We start from the raw sequence: 22,382 nt of genomic DNA, 5'->3' as shown, positions 1-22,382 counted from the left end.
AACTTTCTTGTACATGTCCCCTGACACACAGGTGCAAAAATTTCTTTAAATAATATAATTACAGGAGTGGTTGTTCCAGGTTTACATCTGTTGTGTATATACAGGAGTTTCAGTTGCTCTACATCCTTCTCAATACTTGATATTGTCAGACTTAGGAGTTTTTGCCAGTCTGGTGGGTGATTTTTCATTTTCCTGATTACCAGTGAAGATGAGCATCTTTTCACATATATATGGACCATGTGTGTTTCCTCTTCTGTGACATCTTTTGCCCAGCTGGTTACTGGGTTGTTTCTTTTTCTTAATGATTTGAAGGAATTCTTTGCATATTCTAGATACTGCCTCCTCTATGAATTCCCTCTCAGCTAGTCCATTGCCCACCCTTCCTTTTTTATTTTTTGTAATTTGGGTTCAGAGTCACTCTAATCCATCAGGGATTCTTCCTCTTCATATTTATGTTTACTCCTTGTGGAGAGGGGTACACATGAGTGAGTTGGAATCAAGTCCTGTTTCCTTTTCTGCTGGGATATACTATGTCCAGCAATAGCTGCTAAGCTCCACATGCTTTTTGTGGAGATGCAAAATGTCTTGTCACACATATATAAAATATAAAAAGGAGTCCCAGGTAGTGGAATTATAAGTATTTCTTCCTTTCATTATACTTTGATAATTTCCCAATTTTTAAATAATAAACATGTATTATTTTTATAGTCAGAAATACATGTTGTTTTTAAAGAATTTTCACTCTTTAAGCTCTCTGGCTTGCAGAGATGTTTGATTTTAAACCTGGTCATAGCAAGAGGTTAAGGAAAATCCCATTCTGCAGGAAATAGTTGGTTACCATCCAGGGTGAGATTACAAGGGGAACCCATCTGTGAATTGACAAATGCAACAGAGCAGGGGCAAAACTTGATAAAGCCAACCCCTTACAAGCTAAACTCGGTGTTCGTAAGGAAACTGTAAACTATATATTTAGATTTCCTTTGTACCCAGCACAGATCTCAGAGATAGGTGCTTAATTGAAGCTGCTATTGCTGACAATGGTGACAATAACCTTGCGGTAAACACTGGCCATGGTGTTTTGTTCTCCTCTGGTTTAAAACTCACCTGCCTTCTATGGTTGCTTATGATAATCTTTTCAGTCTCTCAGTGGACCGGAGGGGAGAAACGAGAAAATGGGCTCAAAGCTAAATCTCCTGCCATCACTCTGAGGGGACCCAACCCAGAAAAGATGACTGAGGCCCAAGCTTGGATCCAAAGGCTACTCACTCTCCAGGACCACATCATTGAGAATAATCATATCCTCTACCTTGGGAAAAAGGAACATGACATTTTGTCTCAGCTTCAGGAAACCTCAAGGGTCTCTATCTCAGAAATTATCAGTCCTGGAAAGGCAAGTTTAGAGATTAAAGGAGCCCAGGCTGACCTTATTGAGGTGGTTATGAACATTGAACGTATACTTTGTAAAGTTCAAGAGGAAATGGCAAGAAAAAAGGAGCGAGACCTTTGGAGCTTGTCTGGTGAGTAACTTTCTGTTAAGTTGGAAAGTCAGCTCTTCCAATTGTTCCTTCTTTTGTATGTGACCATGCATGTGTGTATGTGGGTAAGAGAGAGAATGAAGAAGAGAGACAGCAAACTATACTGGTCTGTGTTAGGCCATAAACTTTTATAACCATTTTTTGGCTCTCTTTCTACCAGCAGGGTTAATTATTAATAAATGAAAACACACACACACAATTGGATTTACTTATGATGACATGGATTGCCTAAGAGGCAATTACATGGAAAGCGTAGGGTAACCCAAGCCCAGGCTGTGGGGAAAAAAGTACATCTCTAATTCTGCAGAGGAGCATTCTAATGTAGACAGATTCCATTTGATTAATTCATTTCTTTGAGATCTATTGCATTTATTTGTTGCTGGCAGCATTAGGAACCCTAAAATTACTTACTTTGAGGCTTCTCACCAATGTAAATTATTCATTGGTACTGTAAAGTACACTCAAGTATCACCCATTCAGTGGGGCAAAATCCATCAGGATGACGGGGAATTTGGGCCTGGAGAGATCCTTTGAACATAGCCCTACAGCTAACTGGGAAATTATATCATTGAAAACACTGACTTGGGAGACAGAGGCTTACGTCATTCGTTTATTCAACTAATGTATATTGCATCCATGATATGTGCCACGCATTGTGCTAGGTGCTGGGGAGACAGTGATAAGATGGAAGTTGTTCCTACCCAAAATCTAATTGGGGATACCAAGAAGTAAGCAGGTTAGTTATGAAAGAGGAGGGTAAAAGTGCTCTGGTAGCACCTAGAAGAGGCACCTAACCCAGACCTGGGAGGTCAGGGGAAAGCTTCTCAGAATGGGTGTCATAGAGGGAGAACTGAAGACTAAGTAGAGGTTAATAAGGCAAAGAAAGAAACTTCCAAGAAATCAGACCATAGCAGAGCCTAGATTATGTAAGACTTTATAAATCACATGAAAGATGTTCAGAGTTTTTCTTGAAAAAATGGGGAGGCTTGAAGGATTTTAAGCAAAGATAAGGTCAGACTTGTATTTTAGAAAGATCACTGATTGTTAGGTGGAGAATGAATTTAGTACAAAAATTCAGATGCAAAATTTCATAGGACACCTTATTTTCACCATGTGTTGTAAAAATAATTCAGGTAGAAATGGTCAAAGTGAGTGGGAGTTTGCAATAAACGTTGTATCCACATTCCACAGAAAACCAAGTGTCAGAAAACATGGACAAAAATAATACACAAGAGTGAGACACAAGATTATGATTTTTACTTAACTTTTGAAACATAATGATTATGGATATTTAAACTGACACTGATACTTCTCAAGAGAACAAGAAACAAAGAAACATTGATACCCTATAAAGCTTGTGGCATTACTTTAAACTAATTGCATTCCTAAGGTTGACCCACTCTCCCAGCTATTGGCAATTTAGTCATGTAAGTCCCTTGTTCTGCTGCAAGGTCGCATTTTTGGTAGTTGATGACTAAGCATATTATTCCACAGCAGTGTTTCAGAAGTTCATACAGATTCACCCTCTTTTAATCAGATTAAGATCTTTATTAACAAAATGGATAATTTTATTATTGTATGGAACATCAATTATCCATCAGAACAATAAGATTTAAATAACAGAAGTTCGGCATCTCCTCTCTCTCAATCCTTCCTGGTGGGCACTTATGATAGCAGGAGTTTGTGGATCTTTGAGTCTCCACTGCCCAGCCCAGTGTCTGGCATGCAGCAGGAGCCCAGTAAATGTTTGCTGAACTCAAGTGAACTGAACGCTAATACCATACTTTATAAATGTGAGCTATTGCCCTCCAGATTTAATTTACAGTCTCTTCCTTTGAAATTTCCTGGCTTTTATGGAGTTTTGTCCTCCCTGCTTTCCAGATTTATATCTTGGCCCTATAGCAAGTTTCTCTGGATTTATCATCTGCTTTTTGTGGTTAAATTGAGCCACCTCAAGGGGCCGGCCCCATGGCTGAGTGGTTGAGTTCCCGTGCTCCCGCTTCGGCAGCCCGGGGTTTCGCAGATTCAGATCCTGGGTGTGGACATGGCACTGCTCATCAAGCCATGCTGAGGCGGCATCCCACATGCCACAACTAGAAGGACCCACAACTAAAATATACAACTATGTACTGGGGGGATTTAGAGAGAAAAAGCAGGAAAAAAAAAAGAAAAGAAAAAGAAAACAAATTGAGCCAACTCAATTAGATAATGTGCTGGGGAATGAGCTCATTTTGGTATACCTAGTCAAACTGAAATTTACTGAGCCTTTTTTGGAGTTTCCATTTGTCCATCTGTATATTTAGTCCAATAAGGAGCTCCTTTGGGTAATAACAGGTTGTCCCTTGAATTTAAAAAAGGAAGGAAGTAAGTTAAGGAAGGGAGGGAGGAAGGAAGAAGGAAGAAAAAAAGGAAAAAGGAAGGAAGGAAGGAAAAATATGACACAGTAGACTTTTGTCTCCAAATTATGCTCTTCTTGGTTGGGTGGTATATGAGTGATACATGTACCAAATATTCTGCCTTGCCCCTTGCAGAAAGCACTGGTGAAAGCCAGGTGTATAATTTGGATCTGTACTTATTAGCTGTGAGATATTGGGCAAGTCACTTAAATTCTCTGAGTTTCAATTTCCGTATTTGTAAAATCGTGTTAGTTATTTCAGTGCTAGTGTTGTAATGCTAAATGAGGTAGAGATATTAAATCTTTTTGAAAACGCTGAAGTGTTATATAAATGTCATACTGTTGTCCATCATTCCTTAATGTTTTCTTAGGCCTGTCTTTTTTTGTTGATGGGCATCCTGATTAGAAATACAAACATTTCCTATGAGCAACACAATTATATATCATCATTATAGCAGTGATGAGGGGAGTATATATTAATGCTCTTTATTCTCTCATCCCCTCAGCCTCATAATCTGAATCATCCGAGGACAAATTTATTAACCCCCTATTTATCCTATGGCTTCCTTTTTTTATTTGAGGAAGATTAGCCCTGAGCTAACATCTGCCAATCCTCCTCTTTTTTGCTGAGGAAGACTGGCCCTGATCTAACATCCATGCCCATTTTCCTCGACTTTATATGTGGGATGCCTGCCAAACATGGCATGACAAGCAGTGTGTAGGTCTGCACCTGGAATCCGAACCAGCAAATCCCGAGCCACCGAAGCAGAATGTGCGAACTTAACTGCTGTGCCACCGGGCTGGCGCCTACCCTACGACTTTTCATAGTATTGTAGCTCTCCTTGCATGTCCTACACTTATGGGTCATACAATTTAAACTGGCTAGTCTTATTCCTCCAAATTTCTATAATTTGTTTCATTAAATTTCTTTACAAACCTTTTTCCTCTCACAGAACATTGAGACAAAGTTTTGTGTTACTCATTTTTAGGACAATGGACTGATCAGCAACCAAAAAACTGGGATGAAATGAAAGAAATTACATTTCAGAAACATGTAGTGCTTTCAGCTGAAGAAATTCAGGATCAAAAGAAACGGTTTGAAAACTGTGGTTTGCGAGTTATAAAGGTATACTTCATTAAGGGAAGGATTTGATTCATCTTGCTATTATTTGAGTCTATAGCCAAAAGAAAAATTCACCTGCTGATAACTCTAAGCTAGCTGCTCATTGACCTGGAATCCTAGGAATGAGACTGAAAGGAGGGGACGGATAGGTAGGTACAAGGGTTACAGTAGGAAATCAAAAGGTATAGAAGCATAGATCAAGACTCAGGAAAAAGCTATCTGCCTGTCTTGAAGGAAGATAAAAGTAATGGAATAGCATTTATCACACTGTATTATAATTATTTACCTATTTTTATGTCTCGCTATAAACTATGAGCTTCAAGAGGCCAAAGACTGTGTCTACATTGTTGACAATTTCATTACCAGTGCCTGGCACATAGTGACTGTTCAGCGAATTTTGATTAAATGAATTTCTCAAAGAAAGGACAGGGAACTTTGAAGAAATAGAAGTCAGACTAGGAGAGGGTTGGGGCCAGGAGAGACTCTTATACAACTTTATATGAAAAGCAAATGGCATACGCAGTAATATGCACATAAATGCCTTTAGTTTTGAAGCAGAGTATCAGGCAATTTAAATAGCAGTTCTCCAGTCTCTTTTTCATTCATTTCCTGGGTTCCAGGTGGAGAAGATAGATAATGTGGTTCTCATGGCTGCCTTCCAAAGAAAGAAGAAAATGATGGAAGAGAGAAAGAATAGGGCACCTGTGAGCCAGAGGCTGTTTCAGCAAGTCCCACACCAGTTCTGTGAAGTGGTTTGCAGAGTTGGCTTTCAAAGAATGTACTCGGTGCCCCACGGTAGGTGTCAGCCCCTCTTAATTGGGGCTGCTATATGTGGGAAGTGGAGAGCAGATATCAGCAGATGACTCACTGCCAAGAGCATCTGTTGCTCTGGTGAGGGGATCATTTGTGACTAGGACTTAGTGGCAAAGTCATTTGGAAAGGGTCATATTTTTTATTTTTCCTTCATAGGTTTTGTTGCTGATGGGTTTTATGTTGAAAGTGCTACCAGTAAGATCTACAGTTTGCTACTTTTCTTCTTTCTGTGTTTATGTGTCTTATCTGCAGGGAGCACTCAGGATCGCGCTTTTTTTTCCTTATCTCCACAAAATTATTAACACTACCAAACCATCCTCATCCCTTAATTAAAAGGGCATTTTCCTGAAGTTAATAAAGTTGGTCTTTCCTCTTCCATCTTCTTCATTTCCTGTAGCCTGCTAGTGAGTGAATGAGTTAGATATCATCTGGCAGGTGAATAACACCTGAAGATCCTTCTCAGCTATGGGAGTTCTACATGTAGCTTCCATGTCTCTTTTCAGCTGTACAAAAATACTGCCTACTTAATTGCTATATTGTCCCCTTTAGATCCCCCAAAGGAGGCTAAGAAGCTTAGTAATAATCATGGAAGGTACCCACCAATGCAACTTGATTTTTCCTGGTCTATTAAATATGTGACTCTTGATCTTTACCTTTCAAAATATGTAGCATAATCCTTGCCCTAGAGCTAACTCCAAGTCTTGTTTTCTAGAAAGGAAACGGTCTGGAAATCATCTTCTCTTTGCCTCAGAGAGAACACAAGCAATACCTTGGATAAAAATTGAACATGGACAATTCCTGGGGGTAAAAGTTGATAAATGAATCCCCACCAAGAAGTCTTTGAGTGTAACCAGGAAAGTGATGATCAGTATGGTCCTTTCGCTGGTAAAGACCTAAAAATTCACAACTTCCATTTGCTCCTAAACCCATTGTAACTGGCTTCTCTGCACTCCCCGCCCCCCAACTCTTCTACTTAAACTACTCTCACTGAGATCATCATTGTCCCCCATTTTCCAAATACACTGAGTACCCTCTTTTCAGTCTTGTGGCAGACACTGCTAATTGCCTACCCAACATCTGTACACATCTTTCTTCCCAAAACATCTAAGAACACACCATCCTTCCAAGGAAGACAGACCCAAAGTCTCATCCTGTCTCATCATCAGCCTCAAGTCTGGGCAGTCCTCTCTTAAAGCTTAAAGGCAAGGTAATTGCCCTAACACACTCATATAACAATAGGAGAAGGAGCAGGAAAACTGCAATTAAAACCTCCCAGTTCAAAAGGGGAAAAGGAAACACACAAGTCACTGGTCCATACCACTAGACACACACTGCTGGACAAGAATAGTGAGGACTCTTGATTCTGAGAGTGGAGTAAGACCCTTGTTTTGCACTCTGGGAAAAATCTTCCCTATGTATTGCTGCCCTTGGGCATTTCTAGGTCCACTGCCTCAGGGACTAGAATGCTTTCAGGCTACTGACGGCTAGGCTTGTGGTTTCTTCAGCAAAACAGTTCCTTTAAAAACTCAGCAGGCATGAGGCCTGTTTGCTTCTGGTCAAGTTTGTGTCTTTATAACCTAGCCAAAGATCTTGTCTCCATCTAGTCTTTAAGCCTCAAGGTTCTGGTCTTTTACCTACTGGCCTCTGTGCTCTGCCCATCTCTCTAGCCCTCAGCTTAAGTACCACTGCCTTGAAGCAATTCAGACAATAGACTCAGTGGGTAGACGCTACCCATAATGTGACTTGTGCCAACATGTCTGATGAGAACGCTTAACTGAAGGTGCTTGAGAAACCCAGGGGACGTCAATTTTATTACCACTGAAGCTGTTTCACAACCCATTTTTTCACCTAGTTTTCATTTGGAGTACAAAGGCTCTTGACTTTGTCATTCCTGCAAGGTTGCAAATTATGGGACTTTCAGTCAATTTAGATGGCCACCCTTAGGCAGAGGGGGCTTCTATTACCAAAGGTTTATTATTTTTTTTTCTATCTTTGCTTATATTCCAGCCAGTTCTATTCTGAGTTCATATCTTGCTTGTAGGACTTGACTGAATGTAGCAAGAATGAGCCTACATGCTTGCAGTTTCTGTATTGGGTTCATTCATTCATTCCACAAGTATTTATTGAGCACATTCTATGAGTCAGGCCCTGTGCTAGGTGGGAAGGACCCAACAGCAAACCAAACATAGAGTTTCAGCCCATATAATTTATAATCTAGTGAATCCATCTGTTGCCCATTCCTTAAATGTTGGTGTTTTCTGGAGTTCTGAAGGAAACCTTCCCTCTTTTTCCTCTACAATATCCCCCTGGGTGATTGTGCCTATTCCGTTGGCCTCAACTTCTACCTCTATGGTGATGACTTACAAATTTGTAGCTCTGACCCCCTACCTCTCTCCTGACCTGTAGGTCCATATTTCCGATGTATTTTGGACATCTCTACCTAGATGTCCCATGGCCACCTCAAACTGAACTCTTTTCTTGGCTATACTTTTCCCTAAGAAATATGCTCTTTTTCTGATACTCCCTAACCTGGCCAATACCATCACCATCTATCTACGAGGTCTCCTAAGCTGGAAACTTTGTCATCCTCCATTCCTTCTTTTTTCTCACCCTTATAGCTAGGCAGTCACACAGTCCAAGTGATTCTCTCTCAATAAAGCTCTCAGCCCAGCCTCACCTCTCTATTGGTACTGCCTTAGTTCATCGACCCCTAGGCCTAGAGGATAACTAGGTCTTTTCCTTGCCTCAAAACCACCCCATCTAACCTATCCTTTACTCGGCTACCAGAAATATCATGCTAAAAATTACATGCCTGTTTAACATCTGCATTCCTAGTTGCCTATGAGGTAAAAACCCAAACTCCTTAGCAGAACATGTAAGGCCCCAGCCCCACATTATTTCACCAGTCTCATCACTCAATATGTTCCTCAACATTGTAGCCATGAACTTCTTAAGAGTTTCCTAAATACTGTATGCTACTGTATGCTGTATACTTTCATGCCTTTGTGCCTTTGCACGTGGAATGCCTTCCCTCCTCACCCTTTTTAGCTCTGTAAACTCCTATTCCGTCTTCAAGACATGGCTGGAATCGCATCTCCTGGTTGACACAGGAGCTCCTGTAAGTTGTTTCCTCCTCTGTGCTCCTGCACTTCCTCCATTCCTTGGTACATGTATAACTCTAACAAGTACGAAAATGTACAGTCCCACAAAACTCAGGCATGGGACCTGTGTTCTTTATGGTTCTCTAACTGAGCTTTATCTACCTTCCATGCTCCCATGTCCCCAGATATGAAAAACTCTTGACAGTTCAAGATGAACTCAGTCTTTTTCAGAGTTTTCTTGGTCCCTTTGGGGTTTAAACAGTTCCAGCCAGGTTTTGCCTCTTCTTCTCCTCTTTTCTCTGAGTGCTCTAGATGAGGGGACAGACATTGTCGGGAGGGTGGTCTGGTTCATGGCCCTCATCTGTCCTCTGCCTCCCAGTATGCTAGATAAACCATCCTGGGCTTTGGTCATTAGCACCCTCCTGTGCTTAAATTTCCAGTGCCCTTTGCTCTCAGGTAGTGTCTACACAGGGCACCCTGTTTTTCATGCTGAGGGAACTCCTTTCTGGGCCATCTCTGTGGCCCTCATATAGTGCAGGAAATTTTTGAGTATGCACATCCTACAAGCTGAAATGTGAGATCTCATGTGACAGTCCTCATCTGTTCTGGACATCTTCCCCAGCTATTGCTACTTTCCACTCAGGTGCCAGGCTGGAAGAGGGGGCTGCACCCAGTGTGGTCAGGCAATGGTCCCTTCTACTCTGTAAGTCTCCCCAGTTTTTCTAAGATTTCTATTGTTCTGCTCCATCTTGACTCCTAGGGCTGTCTTGAGGAAGTGGGGAAGTGAAGTGAGCCCCTTCTCAGAGTCCCCAAGAGTTCTAGTCATGTCCTCTCTGATTCTTCTCTTCCCAGCAGGTGGAAGGAAGAAATTTTATTTATCTTGAAGTGAGAAAACTGCTCTTAGAATAGTTTGCATTCTTCTCTCCTGTGTTATATATGATATAAACTCCATGCTCTGAATTCTTCAGGCTTTTAGCCTTTTGATTCAAAAAACTCTTTTCCTCTCTCAGAAAACCTAACTCTGAAAGCCATACTTTTGAGACCATATTCCCTGCTTTGATTAAAAGTAATTATATATGATTTGGGATTAGGGGGCAGAGCAAAATGGTGGGGTGAGCTGACCCGGGATTCTCTCCCCTCCAAAATACAACAAAAGATTGGAAGAACTGAATTTCAGAGAACAAAAATAATGCGAGCTCGTTAGAGACCTACAATACCAAGAAGGCGGAGATCATAACCTTGCTTACACCTTCAGAGGCGCTGGAACGGTAGGAGAGAACATCGCTCCCTCCCCTAGAGTCTGCGATCGCTGCGGCACGGGTGGGGAGGGAGCAGGGGAGGGGCCACGCGACCGGGGGATCATCCGGGACTCCTGCCGCTGATTCAGTGGAGACCCGCTGATGGGGAGAAAGCTTCCATCTGTGGGGACCCCATAAATCAAGGGCCTTGGGAGACCAGAGAACAGAACTGATCTGAACCCAGACCAGCGCCTGTGAGTAACAGCCCCTCCCCCCTGGCAAAGCCAGTGGGCGCAGCCATCTTGCCCCAAGGCGGAGAGCTAACACACCGCTCTCGACCCCCATCTAGTGGCGACAGGCTGTAACTGCAACTGAATTCTACCACCATGAGAAAAAACCGCTCCTCTACCATCCAGCAATTTATAAAAGCCCCAGACCAGAAGGAAAACAATGAAAACATAGATTAAGTCCTGAGGACTTGGAATTAGGTAAACTAAGTGAGAATGAGTTCAGAGCAGCTATAATCAAAAAACTCAATGAGGTAGAGAGAAAGATAGAGAAACAAGCCGAGTTCTGGAGTTACTTCACAAAAGAGATTGAAATCATAAAGAAGAATCAAACAGAATTACTTGAGATGAAAAACACAATGGACCAGATAAAACAGAATACGGATTCCCTGAATGCCCGTGTAGACAACATAGAGGAGAAAATTAGCATAATCGAAGATAGACAGGCTGAATGGCGCCAGACAGAGGAAGAAAGAGAACTAAGAATTAAAAAAAATGAGGAAAATCTCCGAGAGATAATGGATTCAATGAGGAGTAAGAACATAAGGATCATAGGAATTCCCGAGAATATGGAAAAGGAAAATGGAGCAGAAAGTGTACTTAACGAAATTATTGAAGAGAACTTCCCAAATCTAGGGATCGACAGAGAAATGTGTGTAGAGGAGGGTTTTAGATCTCCTAGATTTGTCAATGTAAAAAGAGCTACCCCACAGCAAATAGTAGTAAAGTTGGCAAAAAGGAAAGATAAGGAAAGAATACTCAGGGAAGTGAGAAAAAAAAAGAGAATAACCTATAAAGGAGCCCCTATCAGACTGTCAGCAGATTTCTCTACAGAAACCCTACAAGCTAGGAGAGAATGGAGTGACATATTCAAAGCTTTAAAGGATAAAAATCTTCAGCCAAGAATACTCTATTCAGCAAGAATTTCCTTCAGATATGAGGGAGAAATTAAATCTTTTCAGACAAACAAAAGTTAAGGGAATTTGTAACTAAAAGCCCTCCATTACAAGAAATCCTCAAGAAGGCTCTCATACCTGAAAAAAGAAAAAAGGGAGAAAGGGGACACAATCCACAGACTAGGGAGACCGATGGATAGAACCAGAACAGGATAGCAAATATTCACTTATAGCATTAGGGTAAAGGTAAGGAAACTACCAAAACAAGGACGATCTTAGCACTCTAACTACCAATTAATAAGATGAATTGGAATAAAAAATGAAAGTAATTATTTAGGAGGGGAAGACAAAGGGTCTAAATCAGTATTGGTCAAGTAGGTAAGAGACCACCAGAGAATAGACTATATTATACACGAGATTCTAAATACAAACTTCAAGGTAGACACTAAAATAAAGTACAGAACAGAGTCACAAATCATAAATAAGAAAAAAGCTAAGAAACCCAGCATAAGAAATTGCAGTATTAAATGGGTAGTCTAAAGCACACAGGAAAAGAAATGCAGGAAAACAAGATAATGAGCGACAGATTAAGAGCATTAAGTCCACATGCATCAATAATCACTCTCAATGTGAATGGATTGAACTCTCCAATAAAAAGACACAGAGTGGCAAAATGGATTAAAGAACACGATCCAACAATTTGTTGCCTCCAGGAAACACACCTCAGCCCCGAGGACAAACACAGACTCAGGGTGAAGGGGTGGAGGACAATACTTCAAGCAAATAGCAAGGAAAAAAAGGCAGGTGTTGCAATTCTCATATCAGACCAAGTGGATTTCAAAATAAGACAGGTAAAGAGAGACACAGAGGGACAATATATAATGATCAAAGGGACATTTCATCAAGAAGAAATAACGCTTATAAATATCTATGCACCCAACACAGGAGCACCAAGATTCATAAAGCAACTATTAACAGACCTAAAGGAAGATGTTAAAAACAACACAATAATAGTAGGGGACCACAACACCCCACTCACATCAATGGACAGATCATCCAGACAGAAAATCAACAAGGAAATAGTGGAGCTAAATGAAAAACTAAAACAATTGGACTAGAAATTAATTACAAGAAAAAAGCTGAGAAAGGCACAAAGATGTGGAGACTAAACAACACACTACTGAACAAGCAATGGATCATTGAAGAAATTAAAGAAGAAATAAAAAAATACCTGGAAACAAATGAAAATGATAGCATGCCGTACCAACTCATATGGGATACAGCAAAAGCTGTATTAAGAGGAAAATTCATCGCAATACAGGCACATCTTAACAAACAAGAAAAATCCCAAATAAGCAACCTTAAAGCACACCTAACTGAACTAGAGAAAAAAGAACAAATGAAGCCCAAAGTCAGCAGAAGGAGAGAAATAATAAAAATCAGAGCAGAAATAAATACTATTGAAATGAAAAAGGAAGTAGAAAGGATCAATGAGACAAAGAGCTGGTTTTTGGAGAAGATAAATAAAATTGACAAACCACTAGCCAGACTTACAAAGAAAAAAAGGGAGAAAGCTCAAATAAACAAAATCAGAAATGAGAGAGGAGAAATAACAACAGACTCTGCAGAAATACAACAGATTATAAGAGAATACTACAAAAAACTATATGCCAACAGAATGGATAACCTAGAGGAAATGGATAAATTCTTGGACTCCTACAATCTCCCAAAGGTCACTCAAGAAGAGGCAGACAATTTGAACAGACCAATCACAAGGAAAGAGATTGAAACAGCAATCAAAAACATCCCAAAGCATAAAACCCCAGGACCAGATGGCTTTCCTGGGGAATTCTACCAAACTTTCAGAGAGGATTTAATACCTATCCTTTTCAAGCTATTCCAAAAAATTAAGGAAGATGGAACACTTCCTAACACATTCTATGAGGCCAACATCACGCTGATACCAAAACCTGACAAGGACACCATGAGAAAAGAGAACTCCAGGCCAATATCACTGATGAACATAGATGCAAAAATTCTAAACAAAATTTTGGCAACCAGAATTCAGCAATTCATCAAAAGAATCATACATCAGGATCAGGTGGGATTCATACCAGGGACACAGGGATGGTTCAACATCCGCAAATCAATCAACGTGATACACCACATCAAAAACTGAGGAATAAAAACCACATGATCATCTCAATAGATGCAGAGAAGGCATTTGACAAGATCCAACAGCCATTTATGATAAAAACTCTGAACAAAATGGGCATAGAAGGAAACTACCTCAACATAATAAAGGCCATATACGACAAACCCATAGCCAACATCATACTCAATGGGCAAAAACTGAACCCCATCCCCCTGAAAACAGGAACGAGACAAGGATGCCCTCTATCACCACTCTTATTTAACATAGTACTGGAGGTCCTGGCCAGAGCAATCAGGCAAGAAAAAGGAATAAAAGGAATCCAAATAGGGAGGGAAGAAGTGAAACTCTCGCTGTTTGCAGACGACATGATCTTATATATAGAAAACCCCAAAGAATCCATTGGAAAACTGTTAGAAGTAATCAACAACTACAGCAAAGTTGCCGGGTATAAAATGAATTTGCATAAATCAGTAGCATTTCTATACTCCAGTAATGAACCAACAGAAAAAGAACTCAAGAATACAATACCATTCACAATCGAATAAAATACCTTGGGGTAAATTTAACTAAGGAAGTGAAGGACCTATATAATGAAAATTACAAGGCCTTTCTGAGACAATTGGATGACGACATAAGGAGATGGAAAGACATTCCATGTACATGGGTTGGAAGAATAAACATAGTTAAAATGTCTGTTCTACCTAAAGCAATCTACAGATTCAACGCCATCCCAATCAGAATCCCAATGACATTCTTTACAGAATTAGAACAAAGAATCCTAAAATTCATATGGGGCAACAAAAGACCCTGAATTTCTAAAGCAATCCTGAGAAAAAAGAACAAAACGGGAGGCATCACAATCCCTGACTTCAAAACATACTACAAAGCTACAGTAATCAAAACAGCATGGTACTGGTACAAAAACAGGTGCACAGATCAATGGAACAGAATTGAAAGCCCAGAAATAAAACCACACATCTATGGACAGCTTATCTTCGACAAAGGAGCTGAGGGCATACAATGGAGAAAAGAAAGTCTTTTCAACAAATGGTGCTGGGAAAACTGGAAAGCCACATGTAAAACAATGAAAATTGACCATTCTTTTTCACCATTCACCAAAATAAACTCAAAATGGATCAAAGACCTAAAGGTGAGACCTGCAACCATAAGGCTTCTGGAAGAAAACGTAGGCAGTACACTCTTTGACATCAGTATTAAAAGGATCTTTTTGGACACCATGCCTTCTCAGAGCAGGGAAACAATAGAAAGAATAAACAAACGGGACTTCATCAGATTAAAGAGCTTCTTCAAGGCAAATGAAAGCAGGATTGAAACAAAAAAACAACCCACTAACTGGGAAAAAATATTTGCAAGTCATATATCTGACAAAGGCTTAATATCCATAATATATAAAGAATTGTCGCAACTCAACCACAAAACATCAAACAACCGAATCAAAAAATGGGCTGGAGACATGAACAGACATTTCTCCAAAGAAGATATACTGATGGCCAATAGGCACATGAAAAGATGCTCATCATCGCTGATCATCAGGGAAATGCAAATCAAAACTACACTAAGATATCACCTTACACCCGTTAGAATGACAAAAATATCTAAAACTAATAGCAACAAATGTTGGAGAGGTTGCGGAGAAAAAGGAACCCTCATACACTGCTGGTGGGAATGCAAACTGGTGCAGCCACTATGGAAAACAGTATGGAGATTCCTCAAAAAACTAAAAATAGAACTACCATACGATCCAGCCATCCCACTACTGGGTATTTATCCAAAGAGCCTGAAGTCAGCAATCCCAAAAGTCCTATGCACCCCAATGTTTATTGCAACACTGTTTACAATAGCCAAGACGTGGAAGCAACCTAAGTGTCCAGCAACAGACAAATGGATAAAGAAGATGTGGTACATATATACAATGGAATACTACTCAGCTGCAAAACAGAACAAAATCATTCCATTTGCAATAACATGGATGGACCTTGAAAGAATTATGTTAAGTGAAATAAGCCAGCGAGAGAAGGATAATCTGTATATGACTCCACTCATATGAGGAATTTAAAATTATAACTAAGAACAGTTTAGTGGATACCAGGGGAAAGGTGGGGTGGGGGGTGGGCACAAAGGGTGAAGTGGTGCACCTACAACATGACTGACAAACATTAATGTACAACTGAAACTTCACAAGATTGTAACCTATCAATAACTCAAAAAAAATAAATAAATAAAAAATAATTTAAAAAAAGAGAAAAGCAATTATATATGATCAAAAATATATCACATACATGTCTATTCAATTGACTTTGTTCTATGTTTAACCATTTTGCCCCAAGGTAATAAGTAGGAAGAACTCAATGGGTGGAGGAACAAAGAGGAAGAAGAAACTCTTAGGAAAGAAATCTTTGATTTTTATCTCAAAATATTTCCTTGCCACATAAAATTATACTGTATTTTATCTGTTTACATGTGGAGAGTTCCCTTTGTGAACTTTTGAGAATAGGGATCATGTCTTAGTTGTTTTTGAAGCTCTAGAGCTGTACTGTCCCATATGGTAGCCACTAGCCACATGTGGCTATTGAGCACTTGAAATGTGGTTAATCTGATTTGGGATGTGCTGTAAGTATAAAATATACACTGGATTTTAAAGACCACTACCAAAGCAAAGGATGTAAAATATCTCCTGTATAATTTTTTACATTGATTACATGTTGAAATGATAACATTCTGGATTAATAGATTAAATAAAAATATTATAAATTTCACCTATTTCTTTTGACCTTTTTAATGTGGCCACTAGAAAATTTAAAATTACATGTGTGATTCACATTACATTTTTGTTGTTCAGTGTTGCTCTAGAGCCTGAAACAGTGTTTGGTAAAGTCCTAAGTAAATGTAAAGAAAGAGGGAGGGAGGGAGCAGGGAAGGAGGAAGGATGGGAGAAGGAAGGAAAGAAGGAAGGAAGGTGTATTTAAATGTAGGCTATTACTATGTTGATATCAGTGATAATTTGCGTCAAGGAAACAACTTTGGGTGTCTGTGCTATAGACACAGAGACTTGGGACCAGGAGGTGGTGATTATTTGGAGGACTAGAGAGAGAATTTATATTAGTACCCAAATAGGCAATATGACTAACCAGATCATAATAATCTTTTTTTTCTCTTATCAGACCCAAAGTATGGACCTGGCATATACTTCACCAAGAATCTCAAAAATCTAGCATCCCAGTTCAAGAAAACGTCTGCCACAGATAAGCTGATCTATGTGTTTGAGGCTGAAGTACTCACAGGCTCCTTCTGTGAGGGTCATCAGTTAAATATTGTTCCCCCACGATTGAGTACTGATGCCATAGATAGCCATGACAGTGTGGTTGACAATGTCTCCAGCCCTGAAACCTTTGTTATTTTTAGTGGCACGCAGGCTATGCCCCAATATTTGTGGACTTGCACCCAGGATCATGTAGGGCCAGAGGATTACTCATTAGGACAAATGTTGCCGTCTCCACAGGAGCTTGGGAAGAGATTCGTAAGTGGCAGCCCTGTTGACTAACTTCTGCATAATTTTAACAACTGGTATGGCCCTGCTTTGGAGAAACTAACGAAATATTGACCATCAATGACTCAAAGACTGGTCTGAATATGTCAAATGGCTGTCTGGATAGACTGAATGGGTTACTGAAGGGGCCAGCCACATACTAGTATCTTGGTGCCTTCGTCTTTGTTTTCATCTCTTGGGGTTGGGGTGGGTAGATACTAACTAAAACACTCTCAGGACCATTCCTTCTCCGTCATAATGTCCTTTCATCTCCTTTACTACAGGTAACAGCAAAAATATCTTACATGTAACGAAGAGATTTTTCTATTATATAATTCAAGCCCTCTATTTTTTAAAATGGTGATAGTATAACATATTAGGACAGCAGGATGATTTTCGATTTTCCAGAGAATCTTATACAGTGCTTTAGATATCAAAATAAATCACCTTTATTTGAGTAACTGACTTTGAAGAAGTACATGTAAAATGAAGTTATTTGAAGTGGAAGGACATCAAAAGCCTGATATTCTACTGATATCCTGTTGGGATTCAGTCATATCAAGCAATGCCACTCAAGCACCATGAGGCCCAATTATTAATTCACCAACTATTTCCTGATAACCAGATGTGTTTCAGTCACTTTCTGTGTGCTAGAGATAAGATGCTGAATAAGACAAATGTCTTCATAAAGCTTTCAGCCTGAATAGTCAAAAAGGCAGCGATGGAAAACTTAACAAGTGTGATTGGGTATAACAAAAGAGGAAATATACAGATTCTGTGGAAAAATTTAAAGGAGAGAGGGATAAATTAATCAGGGGTTGGGAGGCAGGCCTTCTAACAACAGTGAAACTCAAGCGAGACCTGAAGAATTTGTAAGAGTTACATGAATAAGAGATGCAGCAAATCAGGAGCAGAGACAAGAGTATTTTATGCAGAGAGAATAGCTCTTATAGAGGCTGAATTCACTGTGACTGTGCCCAAATTTGACTTCAGAGTTCTGCAATGTAGAAGCCAGCAAATCTCACCAAGCATCTCTTGCTATTCTGAAATCCATATTTCTCTATACTTTCAAACTTTCTTGACCCTCACATCTTCAACCTCTTGCACAGAACATTTCCTCCTCCTCATCTTACCATAACCAGCATTCTTCCTCTTGAAAGAAGCATGCTTATTGTCTCATATGGTATCATCCTTGGATATGGGCAAGAGGGGCCTTGCCTTGGACCGCTAGTTTGAGAGGGCCCCACTCTGGCCTTGCCCCAACTGTGCCTATCTCTACAAGGTGAGAATCCACAGGGTCAAGAGAATTTATTCATTTGGAGCCCACACACCTCACTCCAAAACCACCCACTAGGTACCTGGAACCCACAAATTTCCTGCCTAAACAGCTCCAAGTCTATTTCCAGGGCTTGACTGGGCCTCCTTCTTGGGTCTCTCCTCCTGAGAGTGGACTAGGCCATAGTCTGTAGCAAGAATGGGCAAGGGGTGACCATTTTCAGGGATTGGACTTGGATGTGAGGGCCGATGTGTTTACACGCCTGTGCCCGAGGCCTGTGGTACAGAGCTGAGGGTGAGAGTCCAGATTTGAAAGATCTAGCTTATAGGGATTTCGAAAAAGGATGGAGGAGAGCAATATTCTCAAGGATAAGAAAAAAAAAACCCATACCAAGAAACATCAAGTGAAACTGTAGACTACCAAAGATCTGATCTTCAAAGCAGCCAGAGAGAACAGCCAAATCATCTACAAAGGAATGACAATTAGACTGACAGCATAATTCCTGTGGTAGGCAGAATGATGCCCTCCCCCACCCATGGCAAAGATGTCCACACTTTAATCTCCTGAATCTGTGAATATGTCACCTTAAATGGCAAAAGGAATTTTGCAGATGTGATTAAGGTTACCCTGCAGATGGGAAGATTAGCCAGGATTATTCAGGTGGGCTCAATCTAATTATATGTCTTTCAAAGAGAGAACCTTCCTAGCTGCTTCAAAAAGATGGCAGCATGAGAAGGATATGATGCTCTGTGCTGGTTCTGAGATGTAGGAGGTTATGGACTTAAAAGCTTCCAGAAAGGATTGAAGCAAGCCTGCCAACACTTCGATTTTAGCCTCAAGAGACCCATACCTGACTTCTGACCTATAGAACCATGAGACAATAAATTTGTGCTCTTTTAAGTCATTAAAGTTGTGGTAATTTGTTATGGCAGTAAAAGAAAATGAATACACTTTTCAACAGCAACAATGAAAGCCTGAAGACATTAGTATAATATTTTCAAAGGCCTGAGGGAAGTTAACTGTTAACCTAGAATTCTATAAATAAGCCAAACTTTTATTTTGCCTTAATTTTGAATAAAGATACTCTCAGACCATCAAAAACTGAATTTACCAACAACAGACTCTCACTTAAGAAACTTAAAGATATACTTAAGGAAGGAGGGAAAAAACAAAAAAATCTAAGGTGCAAGAAGGCATGATGAGCAAAGAAATGGTAAATATTGATACATATGAACAATCATTGTCTTTACGAAACAACAGCAATAGGAATGTCTAATTTTGTGAATAAAGTAAGAAAAATAAAATATTGAAAAATGAACCATGTAAAATGGTGGAGTAATGAATATAGTTAAAGAGATTTAAAGTCCTTGTGTTATTCAAGAGGAGATTAGTGTTGTTTATTATACAGATTAAAATTTAAGGGCGGCCAATAAAAGAAGAGAAATAAAGTATCTAACTTCTAAATAGTAGACCAAAAAATGGAATTAAGAAAATCCCGGGGCCAGTCCCACAGTGTAGTGGTTAAGTTCAATGTGCTATGCTTCAGTGCCTTGGGGTTCACGGGTTCAGATCCCAGGCACAGACCTACACCACTTGTCAGCCACGCTGTGGCAATGACCCACATAGAAAATAGAGGAAGATTAGCATGGATGTTAGCTCAGGGCGAATCTTCTTCACCAAAAAAAGAAAGAAAGAAAGAAAATCCAGGGGCCAGTCCAGTGGCCTAGTGGTTAAGTTCAGTGCACTCTGCTTCGGTGGCCCAAGGTCCGTTCCTGGGCGTGGACCAACACTACTCACTGGCAGCCATGCTGTGGTGGCAACCCACATACAAAATAGAGGAAGACTGGCACACACGTTAGTTCAGGGCAAATCTTCCTCTAGCAAAAAGGGGAAGATTGGCAACAGAAGTTTGCTTAGGGCAAATCTTCCTCAGCAGAAAAAAATCCAAAAGTCTGGAAAAGCAGGGAAGGGGGAAAAAAAGAATCAGGAGGAAAAGAAAGTGAGACAAATAGCACAAAATGGTAGAAATAATTCCAAATATGTAAGTGATCTTTTTTTTTTTTTTGAGGAAGATTAGCCCTGAGCTAACTGCTGCCAATCCTTCTCTTTTTGCTGAGGAAGACTGGCCCCGAGCTAACATCCGTGCCCATCTTCCTCTACTTTATATGTGGAGGAAGCATGGCTTGCCAAGCAGTGCCATGTCTGCACCAGGGATACAAACCAGCGAACCCAGGGCCGCCAAGGTGGAACGTGCGAACTTAACCGCTGCTCCACGGGCCGGCCCGTAAGTGATTTTAATATGTGTAATTTGGACTGAACTTGCTAGTTAGGTCACACACTCCTGGATTGGATTTTAAAAATCCAACCACATACTATTTACAGGAGATATAAGAAAATCATTAAAATTACAGAAAGATTGAAAATTAAAAGAAAAAATGTAATTAGCAAACACTAACCAAAAGAAAGCTGGTGTAGCTATATTAATAATGACAAAACAGATCTTAAGTTAAAGAGTGTTATTAGGGATAAAGATGATTATTTGATAATAAAAGTTTCAATTAATCAGGAATAGATATAATGATAAACCTGTATGCATTTAATAACAAAACCTCAAAATATATAAAGCAAAAACTGACAGAATTACAGGCAAAACTGATAAATCAACTATGATAGAGATTTAACACAGCTCTCCCAGTACTAATCAGTACTGTGTCATCTGACACAGTAAAAAAAAAAAATTTGTAAGACTATAGAAGATTTGAATAACACAATTTTTACCTCATGTACATATACAGAGCCATCTACCCAACAATTAGAGAATACATATCTTCTGAAGTATATACTCAACAGTTATGTATATTGACCATACTCTAAGTCCAACAACTTTAAAGACATTCTCAATTGGACCATGTTCTGTGACTATCATCCATCATGTAATTAACTTAGAAATCAATAAAAAACAATAGTTTAAAAATAAATACGTTTGGAAATTAGATATACACCTCAAAATAACACCTCATGGGTCATGAAAACTTAACAGATATTAGAAAATATTTAGAACTGAATTATAATGAAATTATTACTAATACAGTTTGTGGCATACAGCTAAAACAGTGCTTATATTATTCATAACCTTAAAGCTTATTTTAAGAAAAAGGCAGAAATTAATCAGCTAAGCATCCAGTTGAAGAAAAGGAAATTAGAGTAAACTTGAAAAAAGAATAAAAACAAAGTAATGAAATAGAAACAAAACATATAACAGAGAGAAGTAGAGTCAATAGCTGTTTCTTTGTAAAGATTTAAAAAATTGACAAATCTTTGTTGAGACTGATGAAGATAAAACAAGAAAAGGTACAAATAAGGAATTTAAGGAATAAAAAGTGGCTGGAATCAACTACAAGAAAAAAGCAGAGAAAGGTGCAAAAATGTGGAGACTAAACAACACGCTTCTCAACAAACAATGGATCATTGAAGAAATTAAAGAAGAAATCAAATATTATCTGGAGACAAATGAAAATGAGAACACGACATACCAAATCATTTGGGATGCAGCAAAAGCAGTCCTAAGAGGGAAATTCATCGCAATACAGGCTCACCTCACTAAACAAGAAAAAGCTCACGTAAGCAACCTCAAACGACACCTAACAGAACTAGAAAAAGAAGAACAAACAAAGCCCAGAGTCAGTAGAAGGAGGGAAATAATAAAAATAAGAGCAGAAATAAACGATATTGAAACAAAAAAGACAATAGAAAGGATCAATGAAACAAAGAGTTGGTTCTTCGAAAGAATTAACAAAATTGACAAACCCCTAGCCAGACTCACCAAGAAAAGAAGAGAGAAATCGCAAATTAATAAAATCAGGAATGACAGAGGAGAAATCACAACAGATACCAATGAAATACAAGAGATCATAAGAGAATACTATGAAAAACTATATGCCAACAAATTGAACAACCTGGAAGAAATGGACAAATTCCTAGACTCCTACAATCTCCCCAAACTGAATCAGGAAGAA

At 39.4% G+C, this 22,382-nt stretch overlaps 1 protein-coding gene across 5 annotated transcripts in view; it reads left to right on the top strand.

Annotated features, from left to right (window-relative positions):
- Window positions 1-19,684, top strand: part of PARP9 (poly(ADP-ribose) polymerase family member 9) — a 42,041-nt gene extending 22,357 nt beyond the window's left edge. For 3 of the 5 annotated variants that reach the window (XM_070508964.1, XM_070508963.1, XM_014829552.3), the window contains 4 exons: window positions 1,140-1,517; window positions 4,920-5,056; window positions 5,674-5,848; window positions 16,726-19,684. In XM_070508964.1, coding sequence (XP_070365065.1) covers window positions 1,140-1,517; window positions 4,920-5,056; window positions 5,674-5,848; window positions 16,726-17,105 — 1,070 coding nt within the window. In that variant the 3' untranslated portion in view covers window positions 17,106-19,684. Of the gene's footprint in view, window positions 1-1,139; window positions 1,518-4,919; window positions 5,057-5,673; window positions 5,849-6,022; window positions 6,062-6,578; window positions 8,536-16,725 lie in introns of those variants that run through there. The other 2 variants (XM_044771491.2, XM_044771492.2) reach the window with 2 other exon arrangements.
- Window positions 19,685-22,382: the final 2,698 nt, after the last annotated feature.

The sequence above is a fragment of the Equus asinus genome, chromosome 5, assembly GCF_041296235.1.
Source record: "Equus asinus isolate D_3611 breed Donkey chromosome 5, EquAss-T2T_v2, whole genome shotgun sequence".
NCBI lineage: Eukaryota > Metazoa > Chordata > Mammalia > Perissodactyla > Equidae > Equus > Equus asinus.
The sequence above is the reverse complement of the archived record's forward strand: the minus strand, read 5'-3'. Positions and strand labels throughout refer to the sequence as shown.